At 43.8% G+C, this 22,398-nt stretch overlaps 1 protein-coding gene across 1 annotated transcript in view; it reads right to left on the bottom strand.

Annotated features, from left to right (window-relative positions):
- Positions 1-13,991, bottom strand: part of LOC119461529 (uncharacterized) — a 28,186-nt gene extending 14,195 nt beyond the window's left edge. Inside the window, exons 1-2 of the mRNA XM_037722875.2 lie at positions 13,821-13,991; positions 5,359-5,731 (exon numbers count right to left, since the gene is read on the bottom strand). Of these exons, the coding sequence (XP_037578803.1) occupies positions 5,359-5,721 (363 nt within the window). The 5' untranslated portion in view covers positions 5,722-5,731; positions 13,821-13,991. The remainder of the gene's footprint in view (positions 1-5,358; positions 5,732-13,820) is intronic.
- Between the last annotated feature and the right edge of the window lie 8,407 nt (positions 13,992-22,398).

The raw sequence follows: 22,398 nt of genomic DNA, 5'->3' as shown, positions 1-22,398 counted from the left end.
ACGTAGCAGTCTGAGTGAGTCTGAGTGCCGTTCGAGGCTTCAGTGAGTAGTCGCAAGCCTACTTCGTGTAAGGCCCACACCCTGCGAAATTTCTGGGAAAAAAAAAGCCGCGTACACAAATACTACATTTCCACATTTACCCCGCCTCCACGTAGAACCTAAACCCGCAATTACAGTACAACACTCGGGGAAGAAAAAAAACTATTTCAGTGCGTATAACCCGCAGAAACAACTGCATACAAAAACGCTCTAATTTTTGTAAAAGCAGCCTCCATTCACAGATGAACAACCCGTTCCTGTCGTATCTTCACCCAGCAGCTCTGTTGCCCACCTGTTTGGCGAAGCTGATAATCTTCAGCTTCTGCTGTGCTGTGAAGGACTGCTGTCAAATGCAGCTCATCGACCCGAAATGAGAACAGACAACCATGACAGAGGGTAAAGGGAGCTTCAACAGGCGGGGAGAGGGTTCGGGTGCCCTAGGAGATAAGCAAACTTTTAATGGTGGAAACCTTTGCACTAAGGTGTCGCTTCTCTGCAGCGCACTCCACGGTGCAGTGAAGCTACACCTCAAGGTGGAACCGGGCTGCTGTGAAAACCAAACCTCAAGGTGAAATTCGTATATAACCCACACCCCAACTTTACTGTTAGATTAAAAAAAACTTTCATGCAAGTTATATGCGCAAAAGTGTGGCAGATAGGGCAAATGTGGTGCATATAAATATTCTTATTTTGGTCCTATGCGATGTGTAATTTCAAATAATGTTTATGCTTAGCGCTGCAAAGGTCACAACAGTAATCTTATGCAATACACTACTACAGCGTTCACAAGCCATACTGGAATGCAAACACAATTTCATACACATGCACACTGTGAGACAATGACACAACAATGTCACGAGGACGAAGGCTATGTATTACGACACTTGTCGAGAGAAGAAAAGTGAAGTGACGTACGTGCACAATAAGTGCAACACGTAACAAAATACATTTAAGCATTTTATACACATTGTGCCACAGTGGCACATACTCATTCTCGAAGAATGGCCAGGAATGGTGCAAACCTGCTGCAAGATAGGTGACTGATTTGATGTCTTTTGCTTTGCCTAGCCTAAGGACCGCATTTTTTTTCTCTCTGTAGACCCATCACACAAAATCGGTGTAAAAATTTTAGGTAGACATGAGACCAGCTATATATTTTGGGAGGGATATAGCGGGACAAGCTTTTTACAGATGCATGGCACTTGAGTAATGGCTTTCAATGCCGTGCACATACTGGGATGCAACACACATGGAGAACGTAGGCTCACCTAGATGCACTTTTGTAGGGGTGCAACTGGAAACTATGGCCTGTCATACACGCCATGGAGATGAACGACTAGCGCAGGCCACCGCCACCACTGTTACGACTGCAAATGTCCGCAATGGCGGGTCCTGAACCTTCGTCAACGTTGCACTTTATACAACAGCAAACTGGCATGGTGGCACGTTTGGAGGAGCAAACCGCTCTACGGTAAAATGTTGTAACTGCTAGTAAGCCAGATTTCCCCATGACAAATGGCACCGTGCCATGTGTGTTTGGTATGGCTGTCTTTATGTGAATTGTTTAGGAGGTAGTGCATAGCTCCGGTACCTATGTACGTAGGCAATGTGTCTTGTGTGCGCTGTTAATGCGTATGCCGTAACTATTATTCTCCATGTATACCATAGCTGGCTTGACTGGCGTGGGATTCATTAGCAGTGTATGGAAACCGACAGCTCCGGCACAAAGCAGGTCCGAGCCCGGGAGTGTCATCTCATCTGTGCACATTCAGGGGCAAGAAGGACGTGTACCCCAAGAATATTTATGCTGAGGCTCCTGACTGACAGGTTCAGTGACAGCTGGCCAGCGTTTCCTAGAGTGCCAAACATATCACTTGTTGAGAGATTGATGTCCTGTTTGGGCACGATTTTTGGAATACATGCCATAGCTACCCATCCACCTGCCACCACATACAGTCGAAGCCAGATATATTAAACACAGGTATTTCGAATGATTATCTATATAGAACAGTTGCAACATCCCCTTAGAAATGCCATGCAAAATTATAGCACTGTACTATGTGCATATCCAACTCCTCTTCATTGCCACATTCAATATATTAAATGCTGCGTCACACTGCGACCTTGCAAGTGCACTTCTCCTAACAAAACTGCAATCATTTCTTGCATCATCAGAAATATTCATGTGCACAAAACGGCACCGTTTTGATATGCAGATGCTGTCAAGGCACTGAATATGAAGGGCAGTACATGCCATGGAGGAAAAATAAGCAACGTGCATGTCTCAAAATACAGAGGGCTTGTGCAGCAAGTGTCTTACTTGCACTCCATAATGCCAGATTTGCGTTAGTAAGCTTCGCCGCATCACCACCGAGTATTGTGGTGAAGCATACTAATAGCAAAAACACCGCATATCCACGGGGTGAATGATGATGAGTGGGCGAAGCTCCGGAGGGAATCATCGGTAAACCGTGAATCTTCCGTGTAATTCGCCCAGTCTCGCCGCACTAAAACGAACGATTGACTTCCACCAATGACACGCGCCATATGTGACATCATTCCTATTTTATAACAGCGCCCTTCATTATAATTGCGCCATCTCCCGCTTAAGGGGACGCTAGCACAAACGCGTTAGAAACGTGCAGTACTCTAAGGGGAAGAGGCCACAGCGTCTTACGCAGCCGTTTACACATGCCGGAACGTGCACCGCGTTTGCCGACGCCATCAGCGTTTATGAATACGGGGGTAAGGCGGAGGCCCACAGCGTCTTACACCAGCTTCTTGCACGGGCCGTAACGCGCTAGCACAAACGCGTTAGAAACGCGCAGTCTTTCGTTAATGTTGGGTATTTATTGCCATCGGGGTGCGTCTATCCATGTGCGCTTCGTGGCGTAGTGGTTAGCGCCACGCGTTCAGAAGCGAAGGGTCCCTGGTTCGATTCCGCTACGGCCACAACTCTCGGAATTTTTTTTTCTCATAAAAGTAGACGTGGCTACCTACTACGACGACTACTACTACAGAGGAGGGACAGACCCACACCCTAAGGAGCTTCGCCCCTAAAAAGAATGAACTGCCATGTGGTGAAGCATACCACCTGTAGATATTCATTATCATAAAGACGATTGCCATGCTGCATCAAGAATGAAAAAGGCCTCGCGGTCCGATACATGCCCTCCACAAGAAATGGATGGCACTCAATCTTTTCACTGAGTGGCTCCGGGCATGGGATCAGCAAATTCCCGCTTTTCACATTCTTGGGTAAGTTTCAGATAAGCATATTTTATATTTCGAATAATCGATATATAGAACTATTTCGCAATCCTCTTCAAGTTCAACGAATTCAGGTTCCACTATAGTACAAGTGCATTCTATGTGTCAATCATGCCAGCTGTGCTTGCGTGCCTTTTCTTGGAATGTGCGATAGATACAGAGTTTTTGGCCACTTTCATTGTTATAGTTTAATATGGTGTACGTAGGAAGAAGATCCACATTGTAAAGTATGCTGAAAAAAGTGGCTCTACTAAGCTCTATGATTGGTTAGCTGATGGACCACTTGCACAACGAACGCCAAACAAACTCAATGATTGGTGTACCAATGGTCCATCCGCATAACAAACCCGTAGTGACTGGAGTGAAAACATTTCGTGCAGAGTGTTGAGGGCTAGGGCTGTGGAGAGATATGACCGAGTAATGGTGAAAAAGCTAAGGGGGCACCTAAGCAATTCTTATGATGTGTAAATGCCAGAGCGTTACTTGTCGAGGACTTGGAAAGTGCACGTTGCCTTGCTGCAGTCACTGCAGCCACTGCAGCTCACCGTCCTCGCTCCGCAGCCACTGGCTTTGCCTTCCGCATTGTCGGGGACTTGGGGAGGGGGTGCACACTGCCTCGCTGAAGCATGCCATGCTCGCTCTGCAGCTGCTCGTGCTGCCTTCGCGTTGTCAGGGACTTCGGCGGTGAACACTGTTTCACTGCAGCAGCTTGCTTCGCACGTTTCACTGCACGTTTCACTGCATTGTAATGGTCTCGTACTTCGTCGGCAGTCAACTGCCGCCTCCGGCCCATGCTTTGCAGTCTCTCCTGACGATGTAGACACGAGCAATTCAACTTCAGACAATGATGACTCCATAACGTCGACAGTGACGGCACTCCTATCATGCGCCATCTAGTGAGTCGCCCACGAGGCCTTCAACAGCCTCTTCATCACTGTCGCCTGTTGGAACCGTGGCGCAATGCAATGGTGGCGCAGTGGTTAGCACGCTCGGCTACGGAGCGGTAGCAGTTTCGGTGGGACAGAGGATCGAATACTTACTGTGGCCGCTTTTCTTTTTCTTTCATTAGATGAAAATAACGTAAATTGTGTGATGTTTTTCCGTGACCGCTTTCTGAGGATGGTGGGAGTCGCACAATGAGCCAAGTAATACTCCCGCATTAGACGTTTGTGGAATGTCTGTAAGCACACTGCACAAGTTCCGAGGAACTCTATTTAAACCTCAATTTCACCAAAACAATGTGAATCAGGCTGTACAGAACACATACCGGTACATGATATATCATCCACTCTGTCTTGCATGCAGCACCTAAAAATCCACTGGCAGATAAATATATTGCTTCTAATCAAATTATTACTGTGAGAAAAGCATGCCATTTAAAACAACAACCTTGAAACAAGTCCTAAAGTTGTGCTGCATCCAGTATAGGATGTGCCACTACGTTAACTTTGCCCAACAGGTCTGCACAAATAATGAAGTTTGCCATTTGAATTTAACAGCAGTGTTGCTGCCTAAGTAAACTTCCCACTAAACTGAGCAGAGTTCTGGGTTGGTTTATGGCGAATGTGCTCCAGCAGATCTCACCAACATGTTTTAGAGGATTTAAAAATTTCAAGAAATGGTCTTTAATCTTAGAGAATGTAAAAAGCCAGCAATTAAGCTCAACGTCTGTTCTGCTTGAATACATTTGCTTAATGCTATAGACAAAGGCTGAGTTTACGCAAGTTAGAGGTGGCCACTACATGTAAAAGTGAAGCCAGGGTTTTTCTTGTTACTGTCGTTGACCTTATATAACTCAGGTTCAACTTAAAATTTTTTTTGCGTGTGTACGAAGCACGAACATTTAACTAAGACACTGAAACAAGAAGACACGAGGATGAGCGTTGTCTTGCTATCTTCCTGTTTCCGTGTCTCCGTCAAATGTTGGCGCTTCACACAAAAAACAATGCAACATTAACTAGCCAAATCAGTTACGTTACTATGAACTTAACCGTCATTCTCATGCCCACGTGACTGGCATGTTAGGTCATTCTCCGGTAACCAACTAACCTGCTGCTGTAGGTTCTCAATCATCATGTCTGACATCTGCAGCTGGTCTTTCAGGCGTGCAATCTCCTCGTTCTTGCGCCAAAGCAGATCCGCTTCGTCTTTCGGCTCAGTTACCACCGGACCAGAGCTGGGTGATGCTGTCTCGCCACGGTACAACTGAACGGTACCATCGTGCTCATTGTGAAGGCACGCCTGAGGCACCTGCTGTTGGGCGAAGCCTGTGGCCATGCTGTGCAGTTGGCACAAAGTCCTGGTCTCTGAAATGCCTCGAGCAGATTCGTGCTTTGGTCCAGTTCGAAGGCTGCTTCTCCCCCAGTGCTGCCAGCCACAGCTTGCGACGGCGGGAGTTCTTGGGCAGTGCATGGTAAGACACCTGCAAGACAAGATTGGTTGAGAAACAGTTATTAACCTTATTACGTGAAGCCTGTTTACAGCAAACTCCGTTGTACCCTAACAAGCAACAAGAATAAGAGGAACCGAGGGGCTAAGTTCTTAGTTACTAATTGCAACAACATGAACCTAAAGAAAGCACAGAGGAAACTTACTGTTCTTTTTTAATACAAACGTAGAAATAATAAGAAAAAGGAATTTGAAAGTGGGAAAAAAGAGAAGCTGCCACAAATGGGAGCCAAACCCACATTTTCTGTATTATGCATGCAATGCTCTACCATTGAGCTGGCGGAGAAATCCAGGGTTGTGAACCCTCGCTAGCTGGTACATGGCCCATTTCTGTCTTGTGCTTCCAATTCTGCCTCTCTGTTGGTTGTGATGTCACTATTCGATGCACAGGCTTAATGGGCACAAGTACCGACAAGCTATCGTGCCCATTCCCTCAGTCACCAGCTTGGATATTTGTGAATTTAATTAAATAGCCAGGTTTAAAAACTGCACAGCGGGCTACGAGGGATGCAGTAGTGGAGTGACTCCAGATTAGTTATGACCACCTAGTGTTCGTTAATGTGCACCCAAATACCGGTAAGCGAACATTCTTGCAGGTATTGGCGTAGAGCTTACTCAAGTACAGCTTTCTTTCTCTGGCCAGCCATTTTTATTGTAACATTGTATAGTTTATGGCAAAAATAAATTCCGTAGTTGGTTAATTGATAAACTGATGATACTTATGTGGTAAAATAAACTTCAATCTGTGCTAAATTTAGACCTGGGAGTGTTAACCAACATGAGTGTTCACTACAGGAGAAGTTTGTCGTAATTATGACTGCTGCATGAAAGCTGCTGAAGCATTTCGCAGTTACATTTTCACAAGACTACTACATTAGTGAAGCATTTTTTGTTAGCTTTCATTGCATAATATGTGTGTTTAGTTTCTTGTTTCACTTCGTTGGCTTTCCACATGCTTTTCTAACCGTTGTTAGTATACATACATGTGTTTTGATTAGAGAGAGAGAGATACAAAATTTAACTCTTTCTGTACCGCGCCCATTGGGCATGGTTAGCCCTCTATCGATAGTTTGAAACGCTGCTTTCGAGACCTTCTGCACCACTGACGGACATAACTGCGCTATTGGACGTGAAGGAGGAGAACTATATTTTAGTTTTCTAAGCAGTTCGCTTTTTTCCTGCGAGGTGGTGATCATTAAACGTGCTCTAAAGTTTCGCGATCGTCAAAGGAGAACAAAAAAAATTACCACCCGCTATCAATGGTTTGAAACGCCACTTTCGAGACTTTCTGCGCCGCTCACGGACACACTGTGCCATCAGACGTGAAAGAGGAGAAACTATATATTTGTTTTCTAAGCAGTTCGCTTTTTTCCCACCAAGCGATTATTTTTAAACGCGCTCCGAAGTTTCGCGATCGTCATAGCAGAACGCAAAAATGTCGAGCTCCGGAAATGGCGCGCGCGCTTCAGGAGATCGCAGATATCGCAATTCTGCGGCCTCTGCGGCTGATCTTATGGATACATGAACAGCAGCGAGTCAGAAGACGCTGACTTTTTGTCAGACTTTGAGTCTGAAAGCGACGACACCAACCAGCCTGGAATATCAGCGGCCGCAGCCCTGCACGCCCAACTGTAGTGCTTGCAGTTAAATTTTTGTAGCGAAATACCTGTCAAATGAAAAGTTCCTATTTTTTCAGAGATAGTTCCTAATAGACGGCAATGCATTTTGTATATCTCATAATTTTCGTAACAATTTTTCTTAGTAGATACCAAGCATGTCTTTACAAACTTTGTTCAATTTTATCGCACAATCTTGATTTTAACAATTTATATCTTTTTTTATGGCATACATCTTGTTAACAAAACTTTTATGCATGAAAAGTGCATTCATTTTGCTTTCTGTTTATGTATAACATTAAATATTGCGTGCAGTAGTTCCTTCAGAAAAAAAAATCTGCCGTAGCATACAAAAAACACCTATTTTCCCCATGGTAGTTTCGAGTTAATGATAAGCTGGAGATGTTAGTCTGGCTGATCGCCTAGAATGCCACTCCATGTGCTAGATAATAATTACAGTATACACATAAACAGCACATACAGTCACAGATACACAAATGCACACTAAAGATATTCACAAAGTATGGCCTGTGGACCTCAGAAACACCAGCAGCACTTTCATGGAATGTAATGTGCAGGTGGTGCTCTTCCATGGGCCGAGAATGTACGGCATCTCTAAGCTCGAATAGTGCTGCAACGGTAGTGTGGCCTTGAAAGATTGCTTCTTTGAAAAGTAGCAGCAGCAGCCACACAGGAACATTACATGCAGAGCTCATTGGTGAGTCTGTTGTATTTTACACTCGAACTAATTCGTGTTGGCCATATTAGGTATGATGCAGTGAAGGCATGCTTTATCTTGCCTATTGAAGACTTGCAGCATGTCAGAAGACGGATATTTATACATCAGTCTGAACTGACAATTCACAATAAACCAGAGGGATTGCTGCGAATGCTAAGCAACTGCGGATACCAGGGTCGCCACGTCTTTTCTTGACAGCAGTATCTGGATCAATTCAGTCAAAGTGCCGCGTGCATCTCTGGCAACACGTCGCCCTAAACATTCCTTTGAAGTATACCGAAGTGGGCTGGTAGCCACTGCAATACATTGTGATGCAGATGTAGTTGACAGTCAGCATTTGCTCGATGGTGTTGAAAACATTCTCGAAGCTTTTCGAGCTGCATGTACTCAAGTTTGTCTTTCCTCCCATCATCATCCTTTGATCAGCTATGCGCGCCCACAAGCATTTCTGCAAGCTATCACAATCAGAATGCAGGTGTTTCCTGCAGATGATGCATTGTTGAACTTAACAATGCACCACCATGCTGTGGAAGGTCATATCCTAGCCGAGTAATGAAATGACATTGCGAGACCGCCTGCATATTAATTACATGGTGCCTAAAATTTGAACATGCCCTACATAAATGTTCTACAGCAACACAGCTACATGTGTACACAATCAAAATGAGAAATAGTTGATAAGACTGCTATTTGAGAGAGTTTCCAAAAAAAAAGGTTAACAAAAATGGGATTAATGCAGAACCGAGGAGAACAAAAAAGAGATAAGCGTCTGGAATAATACAACCTTTGTCCGTAAAAAAGACTCTGCAATCTGTGACATCACACTGGGCCTCTTCGATTATCCGTCTCTGACAGTCCCGAACTGTCCGAAAGACTGCATACGCAACGCTCATTGGCTAAAGCACCGTCTCGGGCAGTCCGGGACTGTCAGGAACGGATAATCGAAGAGGCCTACTGACGTACCAGCCTTGGGGTTCCGGCGGGAAATTCAAAAATAATTCAAAAATGAGACTTTGACCATCATCTTCTTTTATCATAATCAACTTATTACTGCAAAATCAATGAAGGAAGAGTTCTTCAAGAATACTGCATCAATGTAGACTGATCTAGACAATCTAGATGCATGCCTTTCAAACCTTTTTTTGTTGGTGTTTTTTGACATGTTATAAAGCTGGTTGTTCCTTCAATAAAATTTCCAAATGGCAGTATGGCACTCATCCTGTTGTGTTTGTTTTCGATTCTTGTCCTTGTCTTCTTCGCACTGCTTCAAGTTATACTCAAGAGACTTCCGACGTGACGACATTCAGTGACAAGGCCGTCCAGGTCCATGGCACAGCTTCACTACCATTTCAGAGAACAGCAAAGCGGCGAACCCCAACAAACTTGTTCTCAAGCATCACCTACTGCTAGCACGACACCTTCCGCAAGAACAAAGTTACTGTAGCTTGAGCTTGCGAAGTCTGGCTGAGATTGCCAAGACTGGCTTAAATTTTGGAGCCAATTTGAATCTGCCATCCACAAGAACCGTGAGCTGTGTCTGCAGTGTCTGGATTTCCGGCAAGCGATGAGTGCTATAAAGATGCAATTGATATTTTGCACAAAAGATTTGGCGACACATAGATCTTTCTGCAAGATCGTTTAAGAGCACTCATTGACCTACAACCTGTCTTGTCATCGAACGTCCCACAGCTTCGAAAGTTATATGACGATATCTAGATTGAATGTAGGAGCCTCTAGGCTCTTGGAACCAGTCCTTTGACTTCCTGCTGAATGCTACGCGAAATGTTTCTTTAGACGCCCCCACGAGACATGGTTCTCTGTTACCATCAGCAGATGAAGACCAACGGCTAACTGTCAATCAGCATGAACAGAACCTTCGTGAGCTGATGAATTTTCTTGGACAGGAGCTTGAGTGTCACAAAGCTGTGGCATCGACTGAGCGCAAAAACGAGGTTGAAACACCAGAACACCCAGGCAACCAACGACAATTGTCAAACACCAGCTGACATCCGTCCGCAGCAGCTCTTCATGACAGAGTTAAAGACCTGTCTATTTTGTTCGGTGTAGCATGACATGGCTCAGTGCATGACACAAGACATCTGTCTAGATGAAAAGAAGGCGAAGCTATGAAAACAGGGACCTTGTTTTAGATGTTTGAGGCCAGGACATCCTGCAAAGCAGTATAAAAGATGTGTGGCTTGCGGGCATCGCACACGTCATCACGCGTCCTCTATGTGCATGCCTAACACAACTACACCGCCCGACAAACATTACTACGGTGCCAGTAAGCCTTCTCTTGAGAGAGCCTGGACCATTGGTTCCACTTAAGACACCCACAATGAAAGTACCCAAATGGAGCAGCTCTGCTACCGTAAGAGTTCTTCTGGACGGAAGAAGCCAGCGAAGCTTCACCACGACCGACTCATGCAGAAGACTTGGCTGTGAAGTAATCGAAAAAGAAATGTTGACAGTGGGAGTTTTTGGAGGCAAGGAGACCCACGAGACTATGAAGAGAGTTTGTTTTATCTTCTACATTTGAGACAAGACCACTGTTCTAATCGAAGCTTTGGAAATCAATCTTCAGTCAACCGATTCCTTTTCCAGACAAGGCAATCAACGACAAGCGAAGCAGTTCAATCTACGTCAACTTCCGTTTTGTGCGACCACAGAGGCAGTAGTACCATTGCCATTTTGATAGGTTAAGGCTTCTTCTGGAACATTGCAACTGGTAGAGTGAAGACGATTTAACCCAATATGAAAGCCATCAAACAATGCTCAGCTGGACAGTTCAGGGTCCAAGAGAAATATCTGCTCGTACCACTGTGACTGAAAAAAAATATATTACAGCTGTTTTTACTCACCCTTGTCGTATCGCATGCTGGTATGGGGCACAACATGTGAAAAGAACTTAAACAAGTTGGAAGTTCTTTAGAAAAAGTACTCCGTTTATTCGGCAACCATTATTGGGATCCGAGGGAGATATCTAGCAATCCATTGTTCCTGAAACAACACATGCTCAAAGTGAAACAAAGTGAAACAAGTTTATGACTACAAAGTATTACTCTGCATTCATAAAAACAAGCTTCAGTATTCTCCAGTAGATGAACCTACTCACAATTACCCACCAGCATAGAAAATGAATTCAGGTACCTGCTACAAAGACAGGATAAGGTAGAGGACTAACCACATAAAGTGTTCCTGTGCTTCTAAATCGTGCTGGGGAAATATAAACATCTACCACTCACTACCGAAATTTGAACACCCCATCAAACAGCTTTTTTTGCATGGATTAATATAATGCAGTAGATTATAGCTTGTATGGGCCACTATCGACGTCTACTGCCTTATGCGCAACGTTTTGGTCCATGCAAATCATGTGTACAAAGCATGCAAAGGACTAGATCTTCCTGGTTTTTAAACATTCTTTCACGTATGTACATGTCGCAGAAACCGTCGGGAGAAATGTTCTGTACACCTCATGTAGATGCTGTCGATAGGCTTCTTTATGTTTCTGTGAATATTTCTCTGACGCCCTTTCCATTTGTATTTAGTACGAAACTGATTGCTGAATTTATTTTGTTAGTAGTCTTCTCTTGCTCAAATTTTTATTTTACCTGGTGGTGAAGTACTCAGGCCAAATGGCCTTTAGCTTCACTTCGGTTTTCTCTATATAGACATGCGTAGAAATAAGGAATCATCATAATATAATACAGGAATTGTTCACAGCTGGAGTGTCGTCACAGTTCACTGGTGTACTAAAAGTGAACGACACTCTCAAAATGTTTTGGAAATTTGAAAGCACTGAAATCAAAGACCAAAGCCAGCTTTCAGAGCTCGATCCAGTTGTTAGAGAACTTGAAAAAAAGTTAGCATCAGTGATGGAAGATATATACCAAGTTGCAATTCCCTAGAAGCAGAAAGTTGACCCCTTGGACAGCCTAGATGTTGCTGAGCAATGGTTGAAACAACTGCTCCACAAACTTTTCCTGTGTGATTCTTCTATGCAAACACACGACAAAGCTATTCGCCAGTATGTTGAAGAGGGTATGACGGAGACAGTGCCTTTGACGCAACTATCGAACAGGTGGTATATTATACAGGACATATAGTATGCATTGTGCAGCATCAGAATGAACCTGCAGTTGTACGGCTGTGCAGCATCGATGTGACATAATGGGAAGGTACAGAAGGTGCAGCCTCCAAAGTTCGTAGATGCCCATTCTGTGCAGCTGAGAGTGCATGCAACTTTGCATTCGAACAAAGCTGCCAATTGTTCCTAGCACTAGGTGTTGTCAAGTTCTTGACAGAACAGACTTGAGGGGCATGACATTTTGTGCAAGATTGAACGAAAGTGTAGAATCAAGTTAAAACACCTAATAAAATTTTTAGAGGGCAAGGAAGGGGTGGACTATCAGTAGACACACAACAGAGCACACGGCCTGCAATGCAGTAAGCGACATCAGTAACAACTTAGACAAGAATTGAGTTGTCACATCAGCCCCAGTACCTTGACTCAATGATGGGTGAAGAAGTTGATGGGGGAAAGAGATAAGTGGCAGAATCATAGCCACATGGAAGAACAAGGCAGACAAGGCAAATGTATTGCTGTTTCTCTGTGGCAAAACGATACCAATCAAGTGGAAAGGCGAGTGTGCTAGACAATGGAACGGATGACCCCATCAATGGTTTGCTAGAACTCAGACATCTAATCAGCGGATGCAAGTTGTGGCAATGCAGACACATCCATCTGACAACAAGGTTGGGCTTTTGAACCGCTACACTAAGAACCATTGCATACAACATCAGAACCAAGTTTTGAAACAGAAGTCCTAGATGCTCTGGCCATGCAATGAGAGGCAATGATGACCTAAACGAGGTGATGTCACACACCCCAGAACATAAGCCACCCTCGAACACACCCTAGAACCTAAGCCAGGAACACTTGATAGACTGGGTAATGGAAGCTGGAGAACTGAAAAGGAAATGCAAAAACGATGTTTCTACAGGAAAGCGGGGCAGATATTCTATAATGCCCTTCATGGGGCATCCACAAATCAATCTATAGGAAACGACGTCAAAAAGGAGAAATTATTTGCACACACCTCATCAGTCTGTGTTGTTTTATCTATTCGGCGACGCATCCTTGTCCTTCGTGACACAATAGGCTGCTATAGTAGTAAGACGAACTGCACAGTGGTATGAAACATGTTCGATCAACGTCAGACAATTTTTGAACATACGATCAGTAATGGCTTTCAGTTAGAGGGTTCGTGACACACTGCGCACTTGCAGAACACGTTACTAAATAATCCTTCCTTAAAAGGCGCCGCTTGCATCCAAGGAGGTTGCTTGCATCATGTAGGTGACACCAAGGAGGTTGACTTGAGTGATACGCACCTTACCCGAGATCATAACTCTAGCTATCAGAAAAATCGGGAACATCGTAAGCGAAATGTCTCCCTGGCACAAAAGACGATACAGAGCAAGCTAAATTACTAAGCACGCAATGCCATCTATAAGTATCACGGCACAACTGCATTGCATTGCAGGACAAAAAAAAAAAAAAAAAAACCCTAAAAGCAAGAAACCCAGGGATAGAAATCGAGGTTTCACGTAGCGTCCCAGCAGCGCCCACACGAAGCGATGATCGCTGCCATCTCGTGCGATCTTCCGATACAGCGCCGCTAGACCAGGGAGCAAGCAATTACCTTGTTCCCGTCGCCGTCCACACGCCCCCGCTGCTCACACGAAGTCAAACAGCACTCGAGCATGATCAAGACATTAAAAAGGCTGTACTGGTTGGGTTAAAAATCTGCGTTGGCAGCGTCGCGAAAGCACATGCCAACGGATGAACGCGGCGCGGCTGTCGCAAAACAAAAATTATATGCAGACAGCTGGACAAATAGCAAGGCAACGAGCAACTGATCAAGTACTGATTCAGTAGGGCATACCGCGTCCTAGCGGATTTCCTTGTTGAAAGTCGAAACTTTTTAACTTTGTTAATAGAAACTTAATGGAAATAAAGGGTAATAAACCATTTACACTTATTAAGTGCGCGTACAGTACAAAGAAGGTTATATAAAACTCGTGGAGTGACAGCCCCTGCAGCCGCCTACGTGTACCATGGAAAACCTTGGGGCCATCTTGCTAAAGGCAGGGAGGGCGAGTCCCCAACATAGGCTGCCGCGGAATGCGCGCAGTATTCGGTTAAAATTGTGGAATTTTACGAGCCAAAACCACGATCCAATTATGAGGCACGCCGTAGTAATGGTCTCCGGATTGATTTAGACCACCTGCGGTTTTTTTACGTGCACCTATATCTTAGTGGGCGTCTTTTGCATTTCGCACCTATCCAAATGCGGCCGCCGTGGACGGGACTTGATCCCGCGACCTCGTGCTTAGCAGCGCAACACCATAGCCGCTAAACCACCGAGGCGGGTGATGAATGATCAAATCGTTGTTTTACCAAGCCGGTTTCTGCAGAACCACTATCAGAAGATGTATTGTACGCGCATTGACTACATAGAACAAGGTCACTGAAACAGAACACTAAATTAACGCTGCTTGGGTCAATCAATATGGCATCTCGTGGGACAATAATACATATGTTTCGGTAAGTGTGATTCGTGCGCTACTTAGGTGCAGCTTCAGTTTAAACTTCAATTGAAGTATATACCACTGCAGGACACGTTTTAAGTTGCTTGCTTGCCTTCGGGAGTGGCTCGTACCCACTATGGGGGATTGGCCAAGAATCGGGTGATTGAAGGAATTCAAGGAAAACAATTATCGGAGTCTAATAAGGATCACTTTTGAAAATTTTTGAATGACTAAAGGAATTTATTCATATAAAATTTAAGAATTTAGCAAGGAAATCGTCCCTGATTCAATTAAATACCCCACAACAGCTGCACCAACATCCATATATGACAATGTCCGAGAGAAGAGGCACCAAAAGATAGAATATTGGGTATCGTAATATTCAATGCAGCACAGTGAAATTTTTCTTCTAAAGCGTGTTTTCTTAATGAAGGAAAACGGCGGCATGACAGGAAGAAATATTCTATTGTTTCGTCTTCACCACAGTATGACCACAAAGAGGAGGGCGCCAGACCAGATCGATGCACATAAAAGTTTAATGTAGGAATGCGACATCTGAATTTGGTAAAGAGGACTTCAAGTTTTCTATTATGGCAGAATTTTTCTGTTCCAAGGAAATAGGAGGTGTCGATAATCAGTTAGATTTGTTAATGGCAGGTTCCAGGAGTCTTGCATGACTGCCCGTCTCCTGAACCTAGCCGCGGTTATGTAAGCTGATACAGGAAGAATCGGAAGGATTGGACCACTAAGGGCAGCTCTCGCTAAGCTGTCAGCTAATTCATTGATAACTAATCCTTTGTGACCAGGCACCCATACTAATCTAATTAGATTTAAGTTAGAAGGTATAAGACATTGGAATGTACGCGAAACTTGTGAGCCACTATTTGCAGTGAGAGCTGAACATAATGACAAAGAATCCGTTAATATTACAACTTCCGAGATTGATGAGTGCACTTTTCGTAGAGCCAATGTAACCGCCAGAAACTCAGCTAGAAATACTGGTATATAGTCTGGAAGTCTTAAGGAGAACGACCAGTCAAAAGCGGAAGAGAAAATTCCAATTCCAGATTTTTCTTCTGATTGCGAGGCTATCTGTCGCTATGACGGCTTTTATTTTTAACTCCGATAAGTGATTTTCTAATAGCCCATTATTATATTGTAAGAAAGGAGTTTTGCATTGTTTGGATATATATCGTCGAAAATAATTTGGAGATTCTCTCTCACACAGCAAATTGGAGTGATCTCACCTAATCGTACATCTAAGGGACCAACTAATGTCTGCACGAAAACGACCTGAGAAGTGTGGAACCAGGGCCAGGAAGATTGAAAAAATATTGCAGGCTGGAAAATGAAAACGATTTGTAATTTTATAGGGAATTCATACATTTTTAAGAATGTTTGGACCGTTAATAACCTAAATCTGCACAAAAGAGAAGGTAAATGTGTTTCTAGGTATAATGCATTGTTGGCAACGAACTTTGGCAATACAAGGCACAGGCGTAAAGCTTCCCGTTCCAGAAGAACAAGGGGATGTAATTTGTATGCCGGCGCACCTGAATATAGAACACATCCGAATTCCAAAATTGGCCGCATGTACATTTTATAAATCATCATCTCCGCATTCCTGATCGACTGTTGCAAAGCCTTCTTAGCATTCCAATCGCTCGCACCCCCTTTTTATTTATGTATTTAATGTGCGTGCGCCGGCCAATTTAGCCTGTCATCATATATTATGGCCAGGTATTTTACCGAGTTCACCTGAGGTATGTTCTGCATGCGGTATGTTAGGTTTATATGTATTGAATCTATTAAAGGGTAAAAACTATTATTGAGCATTTACTGACATTTAGGGAGAGGCGAATATTCAGTAACCCATTTTCTATGGCGCACAGGTATGTTTGCAATCGATTATATAAAGAGTGGATGTCAATGTCAGATGCAAAAAATGCAATGTCATCTGCGTAGACATATGTGTATATGTCATTATGACAAGATATAGAGCTTAGTAATATATTAAATAATAAAGGGGACGTGACAGCTCCTTGTGGAACTCCACGCGATTGTCGATTGATGTCTGTTTGAAGAACATCCTTTCAAAGAACAATAAAATTTTCGGTCCGTCAGAAACCCACTAAACCATTTTGTTATGTAGTTTGGGAAATCAAGGTTAATTATTCGATTCAATAAAACTTCGTGTTCTACACTATCGTAAGCTTTTGATATATCTAAAGTTACTAGAGCTGCAATTTGTCTCTGGCGACGTGCTAGTTTTATAAGGCTTTCCAGGTCCACATGAGCGTGCGAAATGGAACAGCCAGATCTAAAGCCAATTTGGAAAGGGCTGAGCGCGTCTTTGTCCTCTGCTAATTTTATAAGACAAAAATTTAGAATTCATTCTATTAATTTCACTAAATTGGAAGTTAGAGCAATTGGTCGAATATTATCAAGCATGTATCCGTCACCATTATTTTTAATAATCGGAATAATTTTAGCGAGTTTCCAACAGGAAGGTATCCACGAAAATTGAATAGAATAATTTACTACGTCTAAAAGATCATTTGGGGACTCCTTGAATAAAATTTTTATCATTTTTGAGGTTACTCCGTCAACACCAGGGGCGGCAAGCGGCATACTTTCCACTGCTGTGGCCAGTTCTAACATAGTGATTTCTTCACTAGTGAAAACCATCGAGTCAATGTTACTCGGATGCGGAAGAATCTTTCTGCCACGAAGAAAAGTGAAAAGCGCTCGCTTGTTTTTAGATTTAGGTAGATATTCGAAATGTTTGCAATCATAGTCGTATTTTGCTTTAGAAACTGAATGTTTAAATATAGTTCTGTAGAATTTAAAATCACTCAAATTTTTTGGACACTGGTTATATAACAACTTTTTCCAGGCTGCTTTCCTTCTTTTATAATCGCGTGAACAGTCAGTATTCCACCAAGGGTTGTAAGACTAACCATGATTAGGTCGAATTCTGAATTCCGACTGCTTGCTAGATTTTTCGAGGGCTGAACAAATAATCTTCGTGTTTTCTTCAATGCACGCCTCAGAAAGTGACGAAATTACAGATCGCAAGGACTGCTTAAAGGTACTGTAGTTTACGAACGTTCGAGCTTGTTCATCAATTGTTGTAATAGAGCGGACTATCTCTAAGAACAGCGGGATGTGATCACTATTAGAGGCGTAATCAACAGTCGACCACGAAGACACAGAGAAACTACGGCTAGAGAATGTGAGATCAATTGCAGACAGATTTTGGCCACGCACAAATATAGTTGCCCCAGAATTTACACAAGAAAGGTTATTATCTAATGACCAATTCCACAGGCGTTTACCGCATGAATCTGTCTTTAAACCCCATGAAACATAATGCGAATTGAAATCCTCAGTAAGTAAAACATCCCGCCCACAGCTAGCTAGAACCATTTGCGTCAAGAGAGCGAGTGTCCCGCACACCGGAAGGAAAATAAGTATTTACAATATAAAGAGGGAAACATCCAGGTAGAGTCATTTCTATAGCCAGAATTTCGCACTCAGAATCCATCAATTCGAATAAAATTTTGGCTTTATGACATATTTTAGTCGAAATAAATATAATTAGTCCACCCCCTCTTGTAGGGCGGTCTAGTCGAAAAGATCTGTAGAATTTTAAATGGCAATTTTTCTCCGTTGTCAACCAAGTTTCCTGTAATACTATTATATCTGGATGAAGTTGGTTTGTAAGAGAAAACAAATCTACAGAAGCTGATAATAGTGATCGGCAGTTCCACTGAGGAACCTTTAACAATCCTATGATGAAGAAGTTGCTGCTGTCGAAGGGGACTTCTTTGATGCACTATCCTTCAATGTAAACTTCGACTGACATTTCTTTGACTTTGAATGGGGAAGTGAGGAAGAATCCTCACTGATTGTTGACATAGCTCTTTTTTGAGCACGAGCATTATGTTCTGCGTCTTTCATTTCACAATCTTGAATGATCTGGTTGGCGGAAGCAGAATGAGTGGGAGGGGAACTATTGCACGCTGTGCCACCTCCCGAGACAGTTGTCTCCCTCTTTCCATCGACAGATTGCTGCCTCGAATAAGTTGATTTGCTACCGAGCATAGACCAGTAGCTTGCATTAACGTGTTCATTTGCGAGGAAATAGCCTGTGCGATGCTTTCACCAAGGTTTACCAACAACTGATCTATTGCCTTAGCCACGGCCTTTTGAACAGCATTTTCTATGGTTGCAGTGAGAGATGAGTCAGGTATCGTATTTTGTTTAGCTGTAACTCCAGCATAGCCAAATGTTCTTTCATTTACAATATTTGCAGCTTCTCTTCTGGAGCAACGTCTTTTATCCATAACTTCGAGGATCTGCACTTCTTGGGCCCGCACAGAACAGTTAGAGTAATAAGCCGGATGGTTTCCTTCACAAAGGCAGCATCTCTCGTTTTCGGAAGTGCAATCACTGGGAGCGTGACTTTCCCCACATTTGCAGCAACGTTGGCTTGATTTACATGCACCGATACTAGTGGCCAAATCGCCAGCAATTGCGACATTGAAGCGGACGCGGTGCAAGTGGATCTACTCTGAATACAAGGGGTCATATTTTGATTCTGATGGGCAAGAAGTGCCAGCAAAAGTGGCTATCACTGATTCTGTCGGTACTCTGGTATTGTCCAAGACTCGATTGCATCAATATACGGCAATCACTCCAGCTGCGGATAACTTTTCCAATGTTTCTGTCGGGGTTAGACTTGAGTCGACATGTCGTACTAAGTTTTAACCGTATTACTTCCTTTTCTTGGCACGTAGCACATATATAAAGTGCGGGGTGCTGCTCGCTTTATGACGGCAACTAAGTGGCGCTTCGCGCGTTTGACTTTGTCCTTGACGGCCAGTATTTACTTTATAAGCTTAAAATCTCTTGTGTGTAGAGACTACCTAATATTGCCCACTGATTACCCCTTGGTTGGCGAGAAACATTTTCAGCCACCTTTTGTAAAGACCTAATGCACTTTCCACCAGCAACTTCTGACTATACGGCACGACCATCGTCTTAACTTATTGGTTTGTTGTATCTCTCCTGAGTGCTATTACATGGCTGTGGACATGTGGAGAAACTGCCCTTCGTATTTTTACAGCGAAGCTGTATTGGGGGGAGGAGTTACGGAGTCGCGATCTGTCGGAAGCGCCTCGCTTGCGTAGTATGAGGGATAACGCGGCGCGCTCATCATGGGTTTGGCATGTGTATCGGAACTAGATGAGGCATGTGTACGCTGCAGTAAAAACCCGGAGACCACTCAGCACATCCTAATGAAATGCGAAGGGATTCCTCTAGCGAGAACCATAGGTAACGTACAACTTCCAGAAGCGCTTCCAGAAGTGGGAGGAAACATCCACATATCAGCCGTAGAGATTAGCAAGAGACGATTAGAGTACTGGTGGAAAAAAAGTAGGGAGGAGATTGATATGACCTGATCTCTTAAAATCATAGGTAGCCGTACAAGGTAGAGCTTGGGGAAAAAAAGAGAAAGAGATTAATGAGAGGTATACAAAAATGCTAGATAAAGAACATGTATAGTATACCTGGATAACCGGATAACCGGTGGACCATTAGGGTTACAGAATGAATACCAAGAGAAGGGAAGCGCAGTCAAGGACGGCAGAAAACCAGGTGGGATGATGAAGTTAGGAAATTTGCAGGCGCCAGTTGGAATACGCTAGCGTAAGACAGGGGTAATTGGAGATCGCAGGGAGAGGCCTTCGTCCTGCAGTGGACTTAAATATAGGCTGACGACGACGACGACGACGACGATGATGATGATGATGATGATAGTATACCTGATTATATCAAGCAGGCTAGGTGACTATTTGTCACCGCCAAGTTTCAAAGGGGATGCCATTAAATCATCATCATCATCATCATGGCTGTTGGCGCTAAATCAAAACACCACGCCGGAGCCCTCCTGGCCATTTCTGTAAGTACTCCCCAAACGAGGGAAGTTTCTTACTGTCAAAATAATAATCTTGGGTAAACAGAAAGCGCAGAATAGTTTACAGGCGCTATGTCTTTACCGAATACGTACAGTGAACGCCCACTGCGCGCGGTCGCCGTGATGAAGTCCCTCGAACCAGCTTCTTGCGTGAAAGGTGGGCAATCGCATTATAAGAACAATGTGTTCTTATAATGTATAACCAAATGGAGCATAATAGAATGAAGCCTCAATGCAGCGATCGAACGGGTTGGCAGAGACCGACTGCGCGTCTATACATGCATGTCCGCGCACAATGTTTCGCTTTCGCTGCGGACGCGTTGTCGCACCCTGCCGTGCGCTTTAGGTCGCAGCATATGAACATTTGACAGTACACAAGCTACCATGGTTGCGTTGACGGTATCAAAGCTGTTCAAAAATAATTTCGTTATAACTAGGGACTTCAACGCTATACGGCGACTCGTGAAGTGCCATTGCGAAGATTCAATCATTTTTTTATTCTGATAGCAATTATATGGACACTCCAAGCGCATTCTTGCCGTCGCCGTGAGGTTCCGTATAAAGTCCAATGGTGATAAACTCGTCGCCGCGCGCCGGATACTGTATGTGCGAGTGAAAGCGCGCGAGGGACGCGCGCTTTCACGGAGAGTGAGCACACGGCGGAGAGCAAGCACGATGTCTCCGGTCGTGCGAAAGGCCGTGGAGGCAGTGGCGCACCGACGGGGGGGTTCGGGTGTTGTAATCCCCCCTGCGGCCGAGTTAACCCCCCACCCGTCCAGCCCCACCAGACCAACGTGTAGCTTCAGTGCTCTGTTCACATTGCCATCACAATTCAGGAGGTGGCTTGAGGTCGAATTTTCCTCGCTACCAAAAAACACTCTATCTTGTAAATTAATTTGGGTAAAACGCTGAAGCAATAAACGTCGTCATCATCCTTGGTGTCATTATATTATGATAATTATTAGGTATTTTATGTGGCGTTGGATTCCTCTGGCTAAAGCAAGGCAATTACTTATTATGCAATGTGCTTGCTTCCCCCCACCACAAAAATGCAACGCCCCCCCCCCCCCCCCCCACTGGCAGAGATCCCCACTGGCAGAGATCCCCCACTGGCAGAGAACACCGAATAAAGAGACCCTCTTCTTCCAGGTAAGTACAATTGTGCACAGTGAAGGCAATTTCATGTGTGTTGTCGTTATCGCTGTCGTTGCTGAACATCGAGTCATAGCTACCACAAAGTTCACTGCAACAATTTCCTCAAGACACCTGCTCGTAGCCATTTGAAGCAGGACTATCTCTGCTACGACGACCGTTGGTAGCCATTGAAAATGGCGATAAATATGTATACAGCTAGTTGATGATTAGGAATTCACAAAACGCACAAAATAAATTAAGGAAGTCTTCGCAACTGACGTATTCTGTTCAACAAAACTAAAAAGAGGGGTGCTGAATTTTGTGGACACATTGAGAACGACGTGCATCAGCACTGTGATTAAGGGAAATATACCGGGGGTAAAGAAAATGTATTGCGTTCTTTTCTTGTAGGAGGCGCCAGGAAGGTCAATATATTCAAGACAGCTGCAGCAAAAGTTCCGTAGACTTGAAAAAATAGGAAAAAGAAAACACTTTCTGCTTTTTATCTCAATGGCAAGAATGTCCACATCCAGTAGCACTCTGAAGTGAAAACAAATGCCAAGTAAGAATAC

The sequence above is a fragment of the Dermacentor silvarum genome, chromosome 8 (assembly GCF_013339745.2).
Source record: "Dermacentor silvarum isolate Dsil-2018 chromosome 8, BIME_Dsil_1.4, whole genome shotgun sequence".
NCBI lineage: Eukaryota > Metazoa > Arthropoda > Arachnida > Ixodida > Ixodidae > Dermacentor > Dermacentor silvarum.
Note: the sequence above shows the minus strand (reverse complement) of the source record. Positions and strands in the feature narration are given on the sequence as shown.